At 32.3% G+C, this 23,236-nt stretch overlaps 1 protein-coding gene across 2 annotated transcripts; it reads left to right on the forward strand.

The window, feature by feature from the left end:
* The first annotated feature begins 207 nt into the window (after positions 1 to 207).
* LOC126845364 (uncharacterized) lies at positions 208 to 22,975 on the forward strand. Of its 2 annotated transcripts, none has more exons than XM_050584023.1 (22): positions 208 to 342; positions 1,149 to 2,386; positions 3,461 to 3,605; positions 5,372 to 5,553; positions 5,631 to 5,870; positions 5,967 to 6,081; positions 6,195 to 6,841; positions 6,914 to 7,239; positions 7,351 to 7,460; positions 7,521 to 7,628; positions 8,492 to 8,648; positions 9,466 to 9,631; positions 9,750 to 9,909; positions 10,015 to 10,187; positions 10,272 to 10,406; positions 10,501 to 10,565; positions 11,691 to 11,750; positions 11,827 to 12,013; positions 12,234 to 12,402; positions 13,361 to 13,392; positions 22,292 to 22,383; positions 22,723 to 22,975. In XM_050584023.1, the coding sequence occupies exons 4-22, from the start codon at positions 5,443 to 5,445 to the stop codon at positions 22,793 to 22,795; spliced, it is 3,126 nt and encodes a 1,041-aa protein (XP_050439980.1). In that variant the 5' UTR covers positions 208 to 342; positions 1,149 to 2,386; positions 3,461 to 3,605; positions 5,372 to 5,442; the 3' UTR covers positions 22,796 to 22,975. The 2 variants fall into 2 exon arrangements, with proteins under 2 accessions (XP_050439980.1, XP_050439981.1); XM_050584024.1 differs by having other exon boundaries at positions 208 to 321.
* Positions 22,976 to 23,236: the final 261 nt, after the last annotated feature.

Here is a 23,236-nt window from a genome sequence, read left to right on the forward strand (position 1 = left end):
CCGCCCGACTACGGCACGGCAGCCATTTCGTGATCATCGCGAGTCGCCGGCATACCTGTGTTGTTTTTTACCTTATCCCTTATCAGTAACCGAAGCGGAAAATTATTACAACAGTGATAAGGCTATATTATAGTTTACGATAACAATCCAATTAAAATAGTGATTACAAATTATTACCCATGTCTAGTATTTGTAAATTAGTTCCGTTGCTATCGTTTTAATATTGTTGGTATAATGTACTTGTATTTTAGATTCGTTAGAAGACACAGTCGACTTGAGGATGCTACTACACACACCCGAACAATTGACGTCTCAAACAAAGTAATTCATTTGCATTTTTAGGTACGTTACATTTTACTTTATTATTTTAAAACTAGTTTACAAAGTCGCGTTCTAGAAGAGGGTCAATAAGATTATCTATATTATGTATAGATGTCATTTAAGAACAATATTAATATGTAATAAGTGTAATTTAAAATCATTAGGGCTTGAGTGACGTATTAATATAACTGTTAAGATACATACTTATAGATTCTGCACTTAAATATGAATTGAAAACTAAAGTATATGCACGCAAAGAAAGGTTAATTTAAATAGTCTTTAAAACCATTAGTATTGATGCCCGAGGACGCATTAAGTGTTATCCTTATTTTCTTGAGTGGTTGGCAAATGTCAATAATCGAATATCGATAGTAATTTGGGAGTTGTTGTAAATATCAATAACCTAAAAAAAAAAAGAAATTAAATATATAGTATATAAAGTATATTTAATATATCGTCGTTGCCGCGAAAAAACCTCCCATGTGCTAAAATCAGGAGAAACTAAAACGTGTAAAACGATTTTAGTAGGTAATACATAATTGGTTTTATTTTTTATTTATTCTACGATGGAGATAACACGTTGGAAATTTTATCATATGATAGCTTATTTTTGTCTGTATCTATGGATACCAAAACCTCAAAATTATAAAATTGGCACATTGGCAACTCTAACAGAAATGGCGTACTTAATTGAATATGTATACATTTTTTTTTCCCATCTTACTGTATTTCTTATATAGTAAAGATAGTTTGTAAAATAAGTTGCATATTTATTTTTATTTATACATATCTTTTTAATTTATTATACTCTTTTTGTTTTCTTTTAGGTAAGAGCAGGACTTTTCCCTGACAAGATCGACCATGGCAATTCATTTATTATTATTATTATTATTATGAGTATGGTCTAAAAGCTAAATGGTTACATTACAACAAAATAATTCATGTGTATTCAAATTATTTATTTTATTTTAAAGTTAAATTTGTAATTATGTTTTCCGAATTAAATGTATTTATTAGTTATTAATACCAACTAACTTAAGTTTTTATTATTTAAATATTAATATTAATTGGCAATAACAATCGTTAAGTTAAAGTATAAATAGATAATTACAAAGATCACACATAGTTGTTTGATTGTGAAAAAAAGTTTGATAACTCATATTATTATTATTTTTCATATTTGATTTACATCCAAAGGCTATACATGGCCAAAACGATTGCAGATCCAACAGCGTTTATTCGTATAATCTTTTTTATTAACATTACTGCCATTGAGAGTTCCGTTTAGTTTCCCTCGAACTAGAATTAGACCTGTAATTATATTTAACGATACAATTTTTAGGACTGTTAACATTATGTTGTGAGATATGACTTTTACTGTGCTGTATACTCTGTATAATCATTTATCTTTATTTAAAAGGAACAATTTAAAATGTATAATCATAAAAGGCAGGCTGACGCCGAGTTTAAACCACAATACTAAAAGCGCCACCCTGACACAATAACTTAATTAGAGTTAAGTCCCAGTACATTGGAAAACATATATTATTAACGTACATATATGTTTTCACAATAACACAGTAACCATTATCAAACAGTAAATTGTAAATAGGGCTTAATTAATAAAATTTGATTACAACGACATACGCCTACCGAATGATGCACGAAGTCGGCGTATCCCGGGAAACTCCCCCTAGCAGCATATAAGCATTCCCGATAGCAGCTCTTAGCGGAGTTGGATTTAGTCAGTCATAGTATCATCACCGAAGTTAACTTTTCAACTTTCATTATCGTCGTGGGAGGTAACCCGTAGCGGCACATTTTCGAAGTCAAAGGAAGTGCACACCTTTGGGTTCGATAACTCCTATTGAAAACGTTCCTGTTTCTTTGTGTGGCTGACGTCCTGTAAGCAGTAAGCGGTCCAATTATAAATTGTCAGTAGCGGTTCAATTTGGTGGTGCAATTATTCAGTCCAGTACCGGTCCAATTGTCCAGTTTGTAGTCACCATCGAAAACATTTTTTGCTGCTGTCGCCGAAGTCGCCAATCGTATACCTAATTCTATTGTGAGTAATTAAATTTTTTTCGTAGTTTTAAGTGCTATTGTGAAGTAATTTGGTGAAAAAATATGTTTTATGTCACCCTTCGACGTGAGCTCTGACTCCACTCCCTGTGATTTTGTAAACCCTGTGTTTGAGGTAATTCATAGAGAAAATACTGAAGTGAATATTGAAAATAATTCAAATAATAGTGAACAAAATAAGTCGAATATTGAAGGTGAAGAAAATAATTTTAATAATAAAAGTGAAAAAGAAAATTTGAATAATAAAAGTGGAAATAATAAATCAAGTAAAAAAAGTGAAAAAGATAATTTATGTATTAAAAGTAACGGTGAATAATTTGAATACAAAAAATGATAAAGTCGATTTAGAGGAAATTACGAATATTAAATTTAAATCAGGACACTGTAAATTTATTAGAAAAAAGCATGGTAAAAGAATTTGAAGCATTTAATTTAGATAATTTATTAAATATACAAGGAACTAGTAAAAATTGTGAAATAAAAACAGGTTGTAAAGTAGTAACTAGAAATTAGCAAGTAACTGAGCATATTGCATTATAGTATAAAAAGAGAGAATTCCCTATTATATGACATCGCCCGCTACAACTTATTTTCTTTTCTATTGATTTAACTGACCTTTCCTTAGCATCACTATCTACTACTTTGTAACAAAATCATTTCCTATGTCATTTTTTCCTGTAGTAATTAATTTAGGGGATTTTATAATTTCTGATTTGAAAAATTATTCATTACTACTTTGATCACTATTACTATTGGTTAGGTCAATTGATTGGTCAAAAATTTGAATTCCTAAAGTAACTTTTGATTCTACTTCCATTTTATATATTTTTTGGGGAGATGATTGGGCCTGCCTACGCTTTAAATTATCACATATAAAAAACAAAAGGTCTTAACTTAGTTCATAATTGTTTTTTACTCACAAGAGAGAGTTAATTTTTGAGTTTTGAAAAAAAAATTAGTTTCTATATTTTATTTGATGTAGTTAATTTAAATTTAATATGGCTTTGCCAATGAATATTTCTGTTTTTGTGTTTTAAAAGTTTTTTTTACTTTTCAGGTTGGATTGTTATTGCTTGAAGGACTAAGACCCGAGCATCAAGCAAACAAGATCAAAGCAGTCCTAAACAACTTGCACTAACTCGGCTACGACTTAACGCTGTTCGGCAGTTTTTCACTGTTCAGTTCTTTCAAGCAGTAAAGATGTAATCTAAATAATTATTTATTGTCTTAATTGTTTATTTTTGTATTAAAAAAAAGCATTTAACTATATTAAATAATAATCACTGCCAATTGACTAACCTCTTCAACTAATCTATTAACATAGATTGTTTATAAAGAAGGGTTAAGTATAAAAAATGAAATAATTAAGCCATTAATGATGTACAATTTTGCAGTGAACATTACTTGGCATTTTTTTTTTTTGTAAATTAATGTAATTAAAGTATATAATTTTGCCGTTATTTTTTCATACGTTGAAAAGAACAACTTTAATGATTTGACGGGTACAACAGCGTTATTAAGGTGTAATGTATGAGTTTAAAAGATTTTAATAATAGCGTTAAAATGATCTAGAATTTCCATCCAAAACATGCAATATAATATACTTGTTTTTAGTTTACACATTATGTAATGTACAATCGTATTGTATAGTTTGTTTACTTCATGACGTGTTTTTGGTTAAATCCAACGAGTGGTAAAAAACCTTATTGGTGTATTAACTCACACAATTTTGTCTTTGTATTTTTATAAGGTCATTGCAACGGTGCGTTAACTCGGTAAAAAAAAATGATAATAAATAATAAATTAAGATAAATAGCAGACGAAGAACAATCAGCAGTAGCTTTCTCTATTAAATTTAAAGAACGTATCGCACAAGGCGACCATGTAGCTAATTTTTAGCAATTACTATGGTTTGTCATAATATGATTAAATTTGTCAAAACTATTATTCCAAATAACTATTTAATTAATGGAGCACATTTATTCGATGCATTCACAATTATTAAAGAATGTGTGGAATACAATGAAATAATTCAATCCTTTAAAATTCAGAAATATGGACATTTACTTTTAAATCAGTGAAGAATAGTGATGGTGGTGATTTTCCAATTTTTAAATAATAGTCAGGTTTTTAATGTGCATACCAGGTTTAAATGCAATGTTCAAAGAATATTCTCATATAGTATGTGTAATTTATGAACTGATGAATACAATAAAATGGAAATAAAAACGTTAAAAGCAATGTTGAGCAATATATTTGTTTTATGATTCATAACTTTGTTTCTATTGGCAATTAGCAAAAAACTAAAAGAAAGTAAAAAAGTTGTTGTTTAATGTAATATATATTTAGTACGTCACTAACCTATGCTGTTGGGAAATTATTCAAATGTATATTAAAAGTTTTGTATAAAAATTTACAAATAAAATTTTCATTTAAAAAACAAAACACCTCCCACCAAAATAAAGTTGGTTTTATAGCCGTTGAATGTTGTAGTTAGAATTTTGTAGTCCAGAATTTTGAAATCTGGCAACCATAGCCTATATAGTCCTGGTGAGACATTATACAGACATTTTCTACCGATTGGGATGATTTTGAAATAATTGGAAATAGCGCCAAATGTTAATAAGGAGGTAAAATATAACGTGTTGGCTTTTGTTCTGCCACGGAGGTAAATATTATATTGATCGGTTGATAACAACAATTTTGATAAGACTGACAACTACATTGTCACTTTTCCGCGGCGTCTCTTTTTATGATGATTGAACTACATATTAATATTTTTAAACTTATTTAATTGCTCGAGAAAACGCACCGGAAAACCGTTTAATACGATTTAGTTTTGAAACGTTGTAAATAATATTTGTATACGAGAAACCTTTCGAATAAGCAACCGAGTTTTGTGGTTTAACATTTTTAAAATTTTTTTATATGGTTTGTTTAACAAAATATTCAACAACATGTTTTTTAGTTATAATTTTCCATCGACAACAACAGCTGTGAGTACATTCAATTTACGTTGGCTGTGAACCGAAATCGGCGATGGACAGCCGTGTGTTGAGCGTGCGCGTTATTCCGGTGGAGGACTGTTTTGTACACTTAGCGTCTAGTCTGATACGTGACATCAACGCTTGTACCAACAACAGAAAATCGGTAAACATTATTATTCTCACGGTCAGGTACGTCCGATTGGATCAGTCATTTGTATTTCATCAATGCGACCGTTTTAGGTGTGTCTGAAAGTGACGACGACTGACAGCGGACAAGATGAAGAACGGCATTTCTACATGTCCTGCTGCCAGACACCGAGCAACGCCAACGGAGATGACGCATTCAACATGAGCTTCGAAATGCTTACCGCGTTACAGCTGCGCAGATCACAGCTCGTTACCATTGCGGTATTCGATGAGGCCCCGTACTTGCAACGGATCTGGGTCTCGCCAGTCACGGAAGAAGATTTCGACTTGTTGGTGAGTGTTTGTTTGATCAGATTATAAATTAGAACAATTCAATGGCAAATGAAATCTGGTGTGTGTTAAAAAAAAAACCAACAACGTGTGTTTTAGCTGCTGAACAATAGTCCACTTCAAGACGCCATTTTGCAACAGTTACAAATCGTCTTCAAAGATCAAATAATTCCAATTTGGGTTTCAAAATTTGTACATTTGAACATATTTGTTGGTAAATAATGTTTGCCATAATTGTTCTTGTCGAAATGCAGAATATTGTGTTACTGTTTGTGAGATTTTTCAGTTTCAATCTAGCTGATTTTTAAAAAAAAACTTGTTTTTCAGATGCCGTTTCAAGTCATATGAAAGTCGGACTGTTGATGGACTCGACTGAAATAGTGATAACGCCCAGATACTTGTACGACTCTGTGGACTATAAAGAACATATTGCGAGACAACTGAAATATGAAAATCATCATTTTTCACTACCTCCGACTCCAACTCTGACTCGAAATCCAACTCCAACTCATACCGCTAAACCGATTGAGGATCGTCGAAGGTGTATTTTTCGAACAATACCCATAGAAAACACTCTGTTGGAATCTGATCATATTTACGATTATACCGTGTTGATCGCTGATTTGCATGTGGAAAAACTGTTTAACAGTGACGCCAACGATTGTTTTTCGTTTGGCAATCATTTTGTTAAAATGTCAGTATTAGAAAAATTAAACGAAAAGCAAGAGAAAGATTCTAAGAACAAACGGACGACAAGCACAAAAAGCGTAGTGGTAGGCTTGTGTCCTCTGGATAGAGCTATGAACAACTATGAAAAAATGAATCTTATCACTTGGCCCACTGCTTACGTTACCAAAACGCTAAGTAAACTGCTGAGGTTGAACATGAACTCTAAAGTTATTTTGGAACCGGTTGACTTGGAAAACGACGTTTGCAGCGTTCAAAATTTTACCATTGTTCCGTTGAAACAACAGGTCCGTCGAACGTTTTAATCTTAATTTACAAAATAAAAAAAAAACACCTGTTTATATAATTTTTTTTCCCAGAAAAATTTCAATAAAGATGATGTGTTGAAAAACGTTTTGAAACGATTAAACGACGAAATAAAACGGCAAAAATGTTTGGTTTTAAACAATTCTTCGTTATTGAGGATCGTCGGTAATAAAATTCATTACTTGGACTTAATCGTGTCGTTCAGTCCGTCGAGTTTACCGTACGTATTTGTAAACGAATACAATTTCAAGCTGTTGAAATTCAGTTGTACGAACAATTGTGTTGAGGACAATCCAACTGACGAACAAGTGATCCAAGGTCCAAACACTGAAAGCGACATCATCACATTTTCTCCGTCTCAGGAATTTTACAATTCAAAGTGTGTAAACGTAATCTTTTTTTTTCTCAGTTCTCTTTTAACATCATAATTTTAATTTCTTGATTTGAACTAAAAATGTATGTTTTAAAAATGTTTGTTATCGTTTTACAGGTGTTTCGATGAAATGACAACGACCGGATCTTTATGTTTAGAACTCGGACTAAAGTGCCATGTCAACTTGCGGCAAAGTTTTTTTTTTGCCGACAATCTATTGATAACTGGTAAAGGGTTATAAAGTGTGCATGTTTAAGTACCAATACATTAATGTCATATTGTCGTAGGTGCCGTTGCAACAGGAAAAACGACAGCTGCTAAATACTTTTGCCGTAAACTTTCCAAGTGTCCGTATTTCATTAAGATTATTTGGGTGAATGGACGTTTTTTGGCCGGTAATGGTTGTTTACAAATATTTTAAACTTACATTTTTTTAAGTTTTTGTAAAGCATGTTTATTTATACTAATCTAATTTCATTAGTTCTAACCTTAACAGCAATATGAAAAATACAAATGTAAGTAGGACGGGTAGAAAATGAGATAGGAAATTACTTTTATAAAGTTTATTATTTTTTTTTTTTTAAAAACAAAAATAATTGTCTTTATGAGTTAATGACAAAAAATTAGGTGATTTAAAAAAAAAAAAAGGTTTAACTTAAAACAAAACAAATTTCGATCTAATATAATTATATATTCTACAAAATTGTATTGTATTGAATACCAATTATGAAAGTTAGCTTTTCTAAATAAGATATTACATTTCAGGTACCTAATGGAATATTACTCTTAACAAAGCATTATTTAATATAACCTAATACAGAAAATGTGTATAGTTAATACCTTATAAGTTCCTTTGAGGTACGATTTCTGATCTATAGACTTGGTAAATGAAAAAATTTGTTCAGTTCAAAAGTTATTATTAACTTAAACAAGTTGACGACAAGTATGCGAGAAATTGTAAACTTTAAACGTAGTTCTCGGAAGCTTAGCGATAGTCGTTAAAGCTCTTGTAAATAATAAATAGACTATTTTGATTTTTTTCTTTATTTTAGCTTATTTTTAGACCAATGGTGACAGTTTTGTACTGATTTAATAGCTCTAAGATTGAATAAAATTAAAATATTATGTTTTTTTTTTCATATTGGATCAAAACTAAATTTTGTCATTTAACGTTTATTTCGGCCAATAATTACAGTTGTTTGATTCCCCAAAAGCTTTTTCGTTTACTATAATTATTATTGTTTTTTTTTCTTATTAGGAAAACTTATGGATACGGTTTACAAACAGTTGGCCGTTTATTTTGAAGACGGTTTGTATTATCAACCAGCTGTAATCGTTATCGACGATTTCGATGATTTGTGTCATTTGAACTCTGAACCGAACGAACACGCTGACATGTCGAAAATAATCTTAAGGTAATGTGATAGAAAACACTGTTTTAAAATAGTGTTTTAAATTAATTAATTAATTAATTTTAATTTAATTAGTTTGTTTAATTGTATGTATACAAATGAATAATCTTATATTGTTTTATAAAACTAGGTTATAGGAATTGTATATTTTATATCCAAACTTTTAGTTCTTGCTTCAATCTAATTTTCAAACTTTTAAGTCTAAAACCTACGTTAGAAACACTGAATTAAAGAAAAGTTTCCCTGCTTCTAGGGAAGTTTTTTGTTCTAATCTGGAACTTATCTGACTATTTCTATTGTTATATTGGTGCTATATAGATGAGATATACAAAAGATAAATTAATTATTATGTGCCAGAAATAAAATAAAAATTATCTTTGCTGACATAACCTGCTGCAGATTGGTCTAAATTCCAATTCTAACTTTCAAAATTGTATTTTGTCAACAACTTAACCGAAATGTCTAAAAGTTAAATATGCATTAATACAGTTTTGAACAAATTCACTTGCCAGCGCCAAAATAATTATAATATCCCTTCTGAAATTAGTTGATTGATAGTATTAAGTACCTACCCATGACAAAAGAAATGTTTTAACTAAATTGGTACTTTTATACACAGTTGATTCAAAAGAATACATTATGAAAAAATAGTAAATTTATTAATAAATATATAAATAACACATAATTTAAAAAACAAGCACTTCTCAGCTAAAATAGCAATAATTAATAACCTGCAAAAAACTAAGAGCTCAAATTCGGGGACATGGCGGTTTAAATGAAAGAGATATATAAATGTAATTCTTATCGTTTAAATTCACAGGCCACTTCATTTAATAATGAAAATGATTGAAACCTACACGGGCGGTCAACAATGCATACGAGTGATTTGCACATCAAAGCCGATGAGCGAAGAAAAGGAAAAATTATTTTCTAAAGAGTTCAAAAACGTTTTTAAAACCGTCATAAATATCCCAATGATCGACAAGGTAAAACACAAATTCAGCCCTAATTATTTTTATTTAAATAAATAGAAGTAAATACAATTAGAATTTTAAATAGTCGTTTATAGTATTGTTTTTATTTTGTATTTTTAACATTGTACAGCAAAGTCGTAAAACTATTATTTCGAAACGCTTAAACAAAATACTACTAGACAGCGACGTCGATGAAGATTTTATGTTGCGACTTTGCGAAAAAATGGATTCTTACGTCATTCAGGATCTTTTAGATTATTCCGACAGAGTAATGTTTGAAATGCTAAAAGGTAAGTAACGTTTACTGACATAATATATAGACAAAAATAACATCATATTTGTACAGACTTTACATGACTCAAACTTTTATGTAATTTTGAAATTATGTCGTGCAGGCAACAAGAAGACGTTAAATCGAACCGTTTTAACTAATGTTTTCGAAGAAATTGTTCCGCTTTCATTACACAATATAAAGTTACTCAAAGAGAACACGCTGAATTTTTCAACGGTGGGCGGACTAAAAGAAGCCAAGCAGAAAATTACCGAAACAATAATTTGGCCTTCTTTAGTAAGTACACACACAAATCACAATATTAAGAACCATTATTATTGTGTTATGTTTTATATCTTTTATTTTTTATAATCATTTTAGCACTCTGATGTCTTTAGTCAGTGTCCGCTGAAGCTGCAATCCGGTATTTTACTATATGGCGCTCCTGGAACGGGCAAAACTTTATTGGCCAAAGCCGTGGCCGGAGAGAGTCGTCTTAATTTCATTTCGGTTAACGTAAGACAAGTGTTACGCTATAATTTTTATTTTTATTTTTCATCCGAAGGCAGAATATAAAAAAAAATAATTTTTTTTTATGTATTTGTTCCAGGGACCGGAAATATTATCGAAATATGTTGGGGAAAGCGAAGAGAACGTTAGAAAAGTGTTTCAAAGGTATTCATTTTTACACTGTTTTCGATAAGCAACACTTTAAATGAAAGATAAAACACCTTTTTTTCTTTTTTAAAATTATTCTATATATTTAGAACTATTGCAATGGTTTTTGAAATAATCGCCCCAAGCCCTTTGTAAAAATGTGACAAGTCTTGTGTTTCAAATATTTTCCTCACTTAATAATCCGAAACAAAGAATAAAATATTAAAGGTCCTATTTCCTTTTTTTTTAAATTTAATTATTTTAAATAAAAAATTAATTTTCATCAGAATATACTTATAGAAATTTAAAACATTTTCAGCTCAAAAAAATACAACAAAATTCAAAATTTTTCAAAAAGTAGTTGAGTAACACTTCCCAGGTTTTTCCTGGCAATTTTGTGTATTTTGCCTTTATACAAACTAAATTTATCTTACATAAACCGAAACAGTTGGACTAAGATTTTATGTTCTTTTAAATTTTTAACTCTTATAATAACAAATTATTATTTGTTATTTAAATAAAAGGTGAAATAACATTATACGGTAAATAATTAAAACGAAAAAAACATTTATTTGACTACTACTACCAAAACTTTTTGACTTTGTTTTATATTTTATACAAAAGAATATTGTTATTACACAATCAATTAAAAAAAAAAACATTATTAAAATAATATAGGTTTCATGTATGTTCAAACAAAAATGTATTTAATTAAAATATTACTCGAAGCTCTAAATAAAAAAAAATAATTTCAAATAACCTTGTCCCGGTACGGCTCAGACTACATTAAAATTATTAACTGTGTTAGCGGCTCTCTTATGAAATTACGTATAATCAAAGCTGCTTACATTTTCTCAATTAAGAATTTTACACTATTAAGATTTTACACTGAGAATTTAGACAAAGCGACAATCGTGTAAGCTGCATTTAAGATGTTTTCCAGTTGTACAGTTTAGGTACTCTTGTCCGGCATTGGTTGGCAATAATCTCTTATTTTACTGCGAGTTATGTTGTGAAAATCGGCAATCGGTCATAATGGGATATTTTTAGGGATTTTTAGGTTCTTCTATTTATTTGTTGTTTATTGTTACTTTTATTTATTTATTATTAATTGTTTATTTACTACATTTCTGCCATTTTTAGGGCTCAAAACGCCAAACCGTGCGTATTGTTCTTTGATGAGTTCGAAAGCGTAGCGCCTAGGTCTGTATAGTTTGTATGACTATGAATTGTTTTCGTTGTAACTTGTACTAATGTATTTTTCTATTTGTTATTTAAGACGAGGCTCTGACCAGACTGGCGTTACTGATCGAGTCGTAAACCAGTTTCTGACCCAGTTGGACGGTATCGATACGTTCGAAGGCGTATGGGTCGTGGTCGCCACTTCTCGTCCGGACCTCATCGACTCTGCTCTGTTAAGGCCGGGTCGAATTGGAGTGAAATTAAATTGTGCCGTTCCCGACATTGTAATACATAATATTATTCTAAATAATTTCACTAATAATATGTTATTGATAATTGTCGGGTGCCTTTAACTGGATTATTATTATTTTTCAGACAAACAATTTTATTTAATATTTACCGTCATTTTTTATTTTCAACAATTCGTATCTCCTTTACAGTTTAATTTCGTTATTATTTTTTGTTTATGTAACAAAATTGAATACATTGTTAAACAATTTTCAGGACGAACGAGAAGATATTCTTAAGGTGTTTTGCAAACAACTGGTTTTGTCTGACGATGTCGAATTGAACGCTGTAGCAGCGGAAGCTGTCGATTATACGGGGGCTGACCTGAACGGCTTATTGTACACTGCACTGTCGATAGCGGAAAAAGAATTTCATAGCTCAACAGGTTTGTCAAGTGCATTCCAACTCAAACAGTCCTCAAAAATAATTTATAAAGAAAAAACAAGTTTAAAACTAATAAGTAAAGAAAAAAAAACTAATTTAAAGTTAGTTAATATGATGGGTGTAAAACTGTTTATAAAACCTTTTGAAACGGTTTGTTAAGTCATTTAAAACTTGAAAAAACTTTTAATTAAAAATGTAGTGGTTTTGAGATTTTTATGAGGGCTTATACACATTTTTACTGTTTTTAATTAATTCAACTAAAGTATAAATTTAAGTTGTCGAATCGTCGGTGAGATAACTGGTTAGTTTAAAAAATATAAAACCGAATAAACATGTATTTATTCACTGCACAAAAACCATTAGGTATAACAAATTATTGAAATCGATCAAATTATATAATATAATATCTAAAAATTATTTAATTGAAATATTACTCCAAACAATAAATGATTATGATTTATATGATTATTCCGGTTTGGCTAAGACTACATATAATATTGAACTATTATTGCTGTTTTTTGGTTTATCAGAGCTTTATACGTTTTTGTATAAAAATCTTAAATTAATTTTGTTACATAGAAATACTAAATTTTAATGAAATTTCTTTTCTAAGATCAAAAGTGTTTAACGAGAATGTCTTAAAAAAAAGATTTAATTAGTTAAACGTCAACGGGTCACTTTACATTTAAAAATATATGTTTTGTATGGTTTACATGATTTGAACTTAACAATATTTATTAGTATGTCTTCATAGTTTATGTCGTGTATTCTAATATTTTCCTAGTAAAAAAGAACCATTATTTTTTATAAAGTTCATAATATTCTTATCATGGGTTGTATGTACTAAAAAAAGATATTTTCTTAAAAACTAAAAAGTTTGGATTTTTTAAGTTAATTTTTTTTAAAAAATTGTTCTATTTAGAAATGTACAGTATTAAATTACAATTTTATGATTACAGGTTCAGAATTTCATGATTCACTACCCGTAAACGTAAGTAGAATTAACTTTTTTTTTTTTTTAGTTTTAATACATTTTTTTACCTAGTACTGTATTTGAATGTAACGTTTATCAAGAAGTAAACCAAAAAAAAAAATGTTATCGTTATTATAGAGGTAAAATTTTTAAATATGAGATAAAGATAAACATAAAAATGATAAATCATTCGCTTCCCGTTTAAGAATCTCGACCAAGTCTGGCAATTAAAGTAGAAGTACTCTTTAACCATCTTAATTGCCATAAAAAAATACCAATAAAAAACAACTACGGAACGTTAAGTTTTAACATGATGAACAAATTTAAATCAAATTGTCGGAACTCAGTATTACAATCTCTTAGGGTATATTATAAAAATAAGTCTTAAGAATTTAATAAGAATTTTCTCATTATTTTTTTGTGTGTATAAAAAATGTATGTTAAATAATTTCGAGACAACTCCCCAAGTTCAGCGAGTAGAAAATAGAATAAAAAATACTGTTTGGAGTAGATTTTAGAAAACACATTAAAAATATCACAAAACAATGTTTTTTTCAACTTGAGAGGTGATTTAAAAAATAGCCAGAGGTGATAGATTAATATGTGGCATACATTTACATTCACGTTCAGCAAAAAAAATTACCCCCAAGTTAGTGTGTGTTTAAATGTGATTTGTTTTTTATGTGTTTTATATAATAATAAGAAATAATATTGTAACATTACTTACTTATTAAAAAAAAAAAGAATTGCTTTTCGACGGCAGAAAGGATGCAAACAATTGCAGCTGAAGACTCTGCTAAATAATGTATGGTAATTCGTTTAAAGCAATACTTACTACTCCATTCATTCTCTTGTAAAATACAATACTAGTTTAGTATTGTAGCTATTATTTTATCCAAATTAGTTTAATTTGGATAAAATAATAGCTACAAAAAATCTGGCCAAGTGTGTAGTGTTAGCCAGGTTTTTATTATCTTCGGACTACATTAAAATATATGTTTAGTTTTTTAAATTCCCTATCCACATTTACAACTGCTGCGCTATCTTCCTGGCTTTATTGTTTTTCATTCATGATCATATTGTATTTCTATAAACTACTTAACTCGTTAAAGGGATTTTTTGTCAGTATATCCTAGTAGCCCAACTTGAAAAGGGATGTGTTGGTAATGTATTGTTAAGAATATACATTTTTAAACAATTGATTTTCACCGGATTTTAACGCGCACATTGTTTTCTTCTTAGCTCTCTTCGTTTGTCCCTTTTACAACTAAAAAATGAATAAACAAACCGACAGCCCTTCGAGAGTTCACCAAACCGGCCGGTCGATTCGGCGGACAGTATTATAATACACAAAGGGAGTATGTCTGTTTACAAAATCGTTTCGACCGTGGAGTCGGTGGCTCTTACAATCGACGCGGACCGTTTACTTGATTGAATTTCGTTTAATTTTTTTTTTTTTTATCGGTTTGTGTGTACCGAGCAAACAGCGACAGACCATTAAGGGTTCTCGTCGAAAACACGACGGCGACGGCGGCAAATTGTACAGAATTTAATTACAAAACACATTTTCAACACCGAGGGGAAGACATGTAAAACGATAATAATACACTGTGAACGGGGCGACCGGGGTTTGTTGTCTTTGGCCCTGCGGATAGGTGGGATATTTAAATCCAGACTGGGACAGTACAATGGTAATTCTTCCACCAGGCCGACTGTTAGTGTAGTAAATTGTGTAATCCGAACGATGAAATGTCTATATAATACAGGGCGATCGATTTTAAGAGGAACGCAAAGAGCTCAATTGTATAAAAAATAAATACCATAACTACTGGTGTCTGTCAAACCGATTTTAAAACTGTTTTTTTTTTCCATTATAAAGTGTTGCTTAGTTTATAACCAAGTCCGCATTTTCAATGGACTAAAAGTTAATATTAATACGGTACCAAAATATGTTGGAGTATGTGCTGATATGTTCAGAGACAAACAAAAATTAAATATAAAAAAAACTGCACCTTCTCAGCAAAAATTGATATTGTGGCATATTTTAGCCGTTTTTTAAAATATGCCAACTAGTTAAAAGGGTAAAAGCATTATATTTGTCTTGATAAACAAACGTTTAAAGTAGGTTTTTCGTTAAACAAATTAAATAACTTTGTTTTAGTTAAAAATTTTGAGATTATTTTTTTAAAATTAATTGATTGCGATATAAGCACTACGTTTTTTATTGCACTTAACTATTTTACTTTTTTAAATAATGTTTTTAATTTTTTTGTTACATTTTTACAAAAAAATTCAAAATAGCCATTTTGTTAAGAATAATTTGCTGAGAATTTTGACTGGTCGATAACCAGATTTGGATGATATCTTTTTACGTTGCTAAAGGTTAAAAGGTAAGAATGGAGTTGGATATTCTTGGGATAGGCAATTCGGAGGCAACATGTAGTTTATGACCCTAAAGGATCGGTCAAACAGAAAGCGGACTGTCCGCGCGGACAGGTCGCCGGTCCGCCGCGGACTCTGTACTCTATTTAAATGCATCATTCTGGTTAAACAGACAGCTAATACAATAGTATAATGACTTTTTTTAAGATAAACAAACAAAACAAACGGACAATGGCAGCAGCTACCGTTCTTTCGGCGGCGGCCCGCCCAGCTGGTCGGTGTAGCGGACTATCCTCTCGGCTTCCCGGATTCCCGACTTCCTCGCGCCGTGCGTGGTACCGTAGTGGGCGCCGTCGGTCGCCTCGCCGGCGAACAGTAGCACGGGCAGGTCCGTCCCGTCGGGTTCGGGTTTGCCGAGCACGGCGAAATCGCGCGGCGTGGTCTCCGGCTTGTAAAAGCTGTAAGCGCCGCAAAAGTTCGGGTCCAGCGACCACCTGGAACGGACGATGTTGCAGGGCGCCGGTATGGTGGGGTCGCGGTAGAACCGCCGGAACTCGGCGGTGACGCCGTCCGATATGTGGACGTCCGCGGCCGTCTCCAGGAAGGCGGCGTCCTGGCCGGCCACTTCGAACTCGAGCACGTGCCGCGTGCCCGGCAGCTCGCGGAACCGGCCCAGCCGCGTCACCCACGCGTGCTCGGCGTCCCTCGTCTCGTCCGGCGACCGCGTCAACAGCATTTCGCCCTCCGACTGCATCCAGAACGGGTTCGTGTACTCCAGGAAATACCTGTCCCGGTGGCCGTACCCGATGGACGAGATGGCTTTTATCTTGCGCTCCGGCAGCTTCGGCCAGAACATCGTGTCCGCCTTGCACTTGAGCACGCCCAGCGGCAGCGTGACGATCACGTAGTCGGCGTCCACCGACGTGCCGTCGCACAGCTGCACCGACGCGCGGCTATCGGAATCTTTGTCGTACCAAATGATGCGCTCCACCGGTTTGCAGTATTTAATGCAGCAAGCCGGTACGTCGTGCAACACGGGCGCCAGCATCCGCACCTGGCCCGCCGGCACCCTCAGCCGGTCGTCCGGCGGTATCGCCACCCGTCTGCCGTACTTGTCGGCGCTCACCGCCTCCAGGTCGGCCCCCACCTCGTTGCGCAACTCGTTCAGCATGGTGGCCATGATGCGCGCGCTATCGGCCCGGTAAGCGTGCGGGTAGTCCTTGACCGCGTCTATAATCCGTTCGGTCATGTACTCCGACAGCGTCCCGTGATCGCCGGCGTCGTCCGAGTGGGCCAGTTCGTAAGCCTGTGTCTTGATCTCGTCGAACCTGGAACCGTCGGGGTCGGGGGTCAAGCAAACGTTCCACAGACCTGTCCCCAGAATGGCAAGTACTCACCGGACGAGCGTTTCGTAAACAATCGCCGGGTCGATGGTACGGCCGTCGACGGTCAAATGCCAACAGCTGAACCGGTCGTAAGGCACACGGGCCGCGGGATCGAGCAGGCCCTCCATGGCGGCCAGAGTGTACGAGTGGTTGGCGATCGATCCGCCGTTGATCACCTCGGCGCCCAGCTCGGCCACCGTGTCGCCGATGTAGCACGTCCTGATCCGGCCGCCGGGCCTGTCGTAAGCCTCGTACAAGGAGAACTTGGTGAACCCGCTGTGCGCCAACCGTTGGGCGGCCGACAGCCCGGCCATACCGCCGCCCACGATCACCACTTTGGGCTCTAGCTTTGGGTCCGGTAACACGTAGTGGTCCATGATGCACCTTGACTCGCAATCGGCCGCCATCGCCGACGCGGGCTGCTCTGGCGGTGTACAAGTCACCGCGCAGTTGGTAGACTTGGCCCGAACGAAGTTGGCAGACTTGGCCCGAACGGAATTTCCAAAAAACGCATTACACAGTCTAAACCTGCACAAACGTTTCATGTCGAAAATTTCATGTTTCCTGAAACTCGAAAAACAGGGTTGAAACGGTCGTTATCGATGCGGTCAAATTAACAAACAACAAATGATATTATAATTAGCCAGTAAAATAAATTTGATTTTACTTTCAACAGTTTCGTTAAGGATAAAATCATTTTTTTTTACATAAGTATACATTTTTACATTAAGTATAGTATGTCCTTTTGACATGAATATTGTCTTATGGCTGTGGGTTGGGTCGAAGAAAAGAATTATTTAAAAACAAATAAACATTTTTTAATAAAATCATGATTACATATCAGTTATCATTTTATAATAATGTAAATAAAATATTTTTAAATTATAATATTATTTATTAATGACATTTAGAAATTAAAAAAAAAAAATATATATATATATAAAACGGGTGGTCATTTTATCGAGAACCACTCAATATATCAATAGGGTTTAACAAGAAATTAAATTGTTTTTTTCATATAGTTTGATTACAATGTGATCTAAATTTTTCACAACCGATTTCTTCATGTGGCAATTTCATAGATATATAAAATTAAAAAATTCCCCATTCCTCTTCAAAATCCAGAAAACGCCAAAAAAAATGTACACAATTTATTTCAACTCAACATTATGTAGGGCCATTACTTTTTCAGAATTACTCGTAAATTGGTATAAAATATTCTTATTATAAAAAGTATTGTCAACATCATGACATTTTAGTTTTTTTTCAACATTTATAAAGTATACAGGCTCTATTTTTGTACAAATACAAAATACTTATAAGTACTAATGCTTATCAGCAATTAAAATTGTATATAGTTTGTATACCATGTAATCTAAATTTTTGAAAATATTTTTTGTTTTTACCCCCTCAACTTAGTTTTTTGATAGCAACTTTTGGAAATTAAATGGTAACGCATACATTTCATTAACGTTTTAAATTGAAAATAATGTACTAACAATTTTGACTGGCTGATAACCAGTTTTGAAAAATTATTTTTAAAGTTATAAGTTTAAAAGCAAGGATGGGAGGAGGAGTGCACGCAGATAAAAATAATACTACATTCCCCTTTCCTCCTGCTCTTAACTTGAAACTTCAATAACTTCAAATATAGTTTTCCAAAACCTTTTTAGTACATTATTTTCCATTTAAAATGATAGTGATATAATATTTCATTAACGGATATAGATTTTTGCAATACTACCTAGTTCGAAGCATATTTTTAATTTTCGTTCTCAATATTATTGTAAAAATTATTAAAATATTTTAAAAATTACTATATATTTTTTAGAGATTATCAATTAACTAAAAATAGTTTTAAACTTGATCCACGATCGATACCATGTAGAAGTTATAAAAAATTCAAATGGTTTTTTGAAAACTTAAACCGAAGTATTTTTAAGAACAAAGTAGGTTTCTACCTGTTAGAAGTATAAACATATTATGTATTTTGTATTTGTACAAAAGATAGAGCCTGTATACTTAATAAATGTTGAAAAATTTTTTTTAAAAATCAAGTATGTTGCTAACATTGTATAAAGAATATTTTATACCAATTTAGGAGTAATTTAAAAAAAAAAGTTATGGCGCTACATAATGTTGAGTTGAAATATACTATAATGTACAGATTTTTGGGTGTTTTCCTGGATTTCGAAGGGAAAGGAGTGAATTTTTTAATTTTCAAATTCTATAAAACTGCCACATGAAAAAATCATGTTTAGCGGCTAAGAAATTATCGAGGGTTCAGGCAATTTTTCTTTTTTTTTTAAGTATGCTTCCTTAAAACGTATATTGTATAAAAATTACGGATGGGTTGACACTTGGGGTTGAGTATTTTTTTTTTTTTTTTTCATTTAATCGTTTCTTACGGGGAAAAAAAAAAAATTACTTTGGCAATGTTTTTTTTTGTTTACTGTCGACGGTCATTGTTAACGCAGTATAAGTAAGATACTTAAACGACAAATAATAACAATAATATAATTCCAACGATAAATAAAGATCAACAGGGGACGGACTTGTGCGAGACGATCGCGTTAATCCCATCGCGTGTCGGTCGCACGTCGGTGGTTATCTCGGATTTTTATCTGTTTGCCCAAACCCCACCCCTCAAAACCTGCCCCCCAAACCTTAAGTACACCTAAAACGGGGTGGAAGGGAGGTGCCGAAGGGCGCTAGACAATTTGTTTTATGTCCGGATAATGTGTACAGCCACACTCGATCCGGGCACCATTTGTTTGCTGATAATTTTGATTTTTATTGCCCTCTATTGGTCCTCGTTTCTTCACACGGGCGACACACAATATTATTATTATTATTATTAATAATATAATATAATAAAATAAATACTATATTAATAACTATATATAGTTATCGATCGTCGTCCACACTTTGATATTATTTGTTTTTGCGCAAAAGCAATTTACCAACAAAAACGGGACGTTCCGGGTTGATTTATTGAAATTCCCCTTTCCAACCGTGTACTTCTCCTCTAATATCCCGGTTCCCCGGTCCTGTCAACCATCTTACTCTTCCCATCTCCCGCATAACACATGTTCGTGTTTAAAAAGAAAATCCTAAGAATAGTTTGTTTTTTTTTATCGAAATCCGGCGACCAAATGAGGCGCTCAGATGCCAAACCGATTAACTTTATAAAATCAAAGTTTTCAGGACAGGCAGTTAAAGTTATTTGAAACAATGTATGTAAGTATAATTGCTAATTTTTTTTAGCGCACTCTAGTGGTCAACTATGGAGTTATTTATCTTGGCCACTGAAAGTTATAGTCAAAAGTGTGACTTAATAATAACGATGGTAGATTGTCTATCTGTTTTTCTATACCTATTACCTACCAGTTTTCTAGCTCTTATGAACGGTGTACGGGCTGTTCCGTTTAACGCAAAATACTTAATTTTTTCTGAAAATAATTACAATTTTGTAGTAATTGTCTTTTCTTTGTCATTTCACTTCTCTGTATCTTCAGCTCTTACTTATCTCGTAGGAAGTCGACACACGGCTTAAAGAAGACACGCTATCAACCACCGTTTTGGCGGGTAAACTTAATAATTACTTCTCAGAAGTAATTCGTATATTATTATTTATTGTTATCTCCACTGTTCGGGTCGGTAACGAGCGCAATACGTTATCGTCGTTTAGACTATTATAATAATAATAATAATTAGCGAGTCGTTCCCCTTTGCGAGTCGTTTGACGGGAAATTACATAACCCTCAACGCCGTTTATTATATTGTATAGTAGTGCTCGGTTGTGAATTGCCAATAAAAGGGTTAAATAATAACTCTTATGAAGGAGTTAACAGCTAATAATAATAAACGAGCGATATAGTGGTATATTCATAATATATAGTAAGCGGCCATAAGAGCAGCTTTGTGTTACTTTTTTGTCTTGTGTAAAACTTGGTTATACATAAGACATATTATACTATTTATAGGATAATAACCTAGTTATTGAAAAAAACTGTAAAAATGTACTCGATAAAGGAAAAATATATTCTACCTTTATTGTATTCATTTTTTCTCATCTAGGTGAAATATCAATTATAAAATTATTTATAGTGTACACTGTTTGCAGACACTTATGAATTATATTTATAGCCTGTAACATGACTTAAAAATGATCTAAAAATATTTAAAAATGGCTGAAATTGCTTAATAAAAGTCCTAATTTATTTGGATATAAATATTAACAGCAGACCTCTTGGGTCTAAAGTCATGTTACCAACTTGCAAAAATTTTTAATATTTGTATTATTTTAATAATGCGGGCATTATTTTTTTTGTGATTAAGATATCTGAAATGTATTTAGTTACATATTAATAATTGTTAATCGAAAACACAACTGTTTGGATTAAAAAAAAGGGATTATTTCCTTAATAAAAATTTTATAGAAAAATGAACTAAACCTTTAAAATTGTTAAAAAATTAATTCGTAGCATAGATTTTAGAAAAATACAATAAATGAAAAACATATTTTAAGAATAGAAAATCGCTTAGATTGGGAACTAAAATTTAACAATTTTGTAGAGTGAGACGAACATGTTTGTACATCAAAAGGAACAAGTCAACGATTTAAATTATAAGACTAATGTGCTTTACTAAAACTTTTGGATTTTTTCACTTATTCCCTTTCATGAAAAAGCGATTCAGTTTATTTAATGGTAAATGTCTAAATAAATAACTCATAGTTTTTTTTTTGTTCAAACACATCTGTATTATCGCTTTTGCTATCTTAGTGGTTTTAATTTGACGTACTTTTTTAATTTAAGTCGACCAAAATCTAGCAAAGTCCAAAGACTTTTTTAAATAAGTGTATGTTATTCAATAGGTATATCTTGTTTATCTTAACTATAATCGTGTAATACAAATTGAATATGGAAACTAAATAGGTTATCAAGTAGGATAAACTATTCGATGGCGATCAGAACAGAATAAAGTTGACATATTTTCTAAAAACGAAAAATTGGGGTTTGGGTTTAAATTCCAATCTCACTGTACATGTTTTTTCAAATTTAAATTCTTATCAAGTATTGTTTTATAAATCAAAAGTGTCGCTGATGTATTTAAATATATATATATATTTAACTGTTTTTTTTCAGAATGTTAAAATTACTGCTGAACATTTTCGTTGTGCATTGGCGCAGACCAAACCGTCTTTGAACAAAAAGGAATTGGCTAAATATCAGCAAATGTGAGTATTCTACATTTGATTGTGTTGTATGGTTGCGGTTTAACTATATTTTAGCTTCGATGCGTGGCTATTATTTTTTTTTCTGGACCCACGACATCTATTCTAATCCGCTGAACCGATTTAGGAACGCAGAGTTAATCTTTATATCAGAAATCGTACCTGAAAGGTATTTATTTGGGTAAACATTTAAAAGGTCCGCCTCTTCCACGAGAAAATTGAGAAAGCATCCAAATAGTGTGCAAATATTCCAACTTAACTATGACTTATTTAATATTTCTACCATCTACAGATTCGCTTCGAATGGTGTATTTGTATTTGTTTGCATTGTATTCATTTTAGACACGAGGTGTTCACCGGCAAGCGTAAACAACAGGACTTCATCATAAGCACTCAAAAGGCAACACTGGCTTGATCGAGTCAGAAAATTGAGAAAACGAAAATCGCGAATGGGCTTACAATCGGTTTTGGATTTTTGGCGAAGATACTTATGTTTTACAAAGTGTGTAATTTTTTTTTTTTTTAATATTTTACAACCAATAAACTTACACGCAAGGTGAGGCGGTGCACCTGTTTGTGTGTCTTTAGTTTGCAATTTGTGTTATATTTCCAGGGAATTTTCAAAAACGATAACTACAAAAAGTTTACTAATCGACTTATCGATCTTGATCTATCGTTTTGTTGCTTCTTGCTTATATAGATTGAGTTAAGATTCATTGCATAATAATTTATTACGTATATATTATATTTTTATTAATAACAATAGATTACAATATTTCAATACCAATAAGCTAAAACATTCGCCCAGCTGCTTTAATGCAAAATATATTTAAATTTGTCGAATCCTTGTTATTTA

Source organism: Adelges cooleyi, unplaced genomic scaffold, assembly GCF_023614345.1.
Source record: "Adelges cooleyi isolate 19-005CV unplaced genomic scaffold, UGA_ACOO_1.1 ACOO_flye_CR_arks_rails_tigmint_CR_PRNA_784, whole genome shotgun sequence".
NCBI lineage: Eukaryota > Metazoa > Arthropoda > Insecta > Hemiptera > Adelgidae > Adelges > Adelges cooleyi.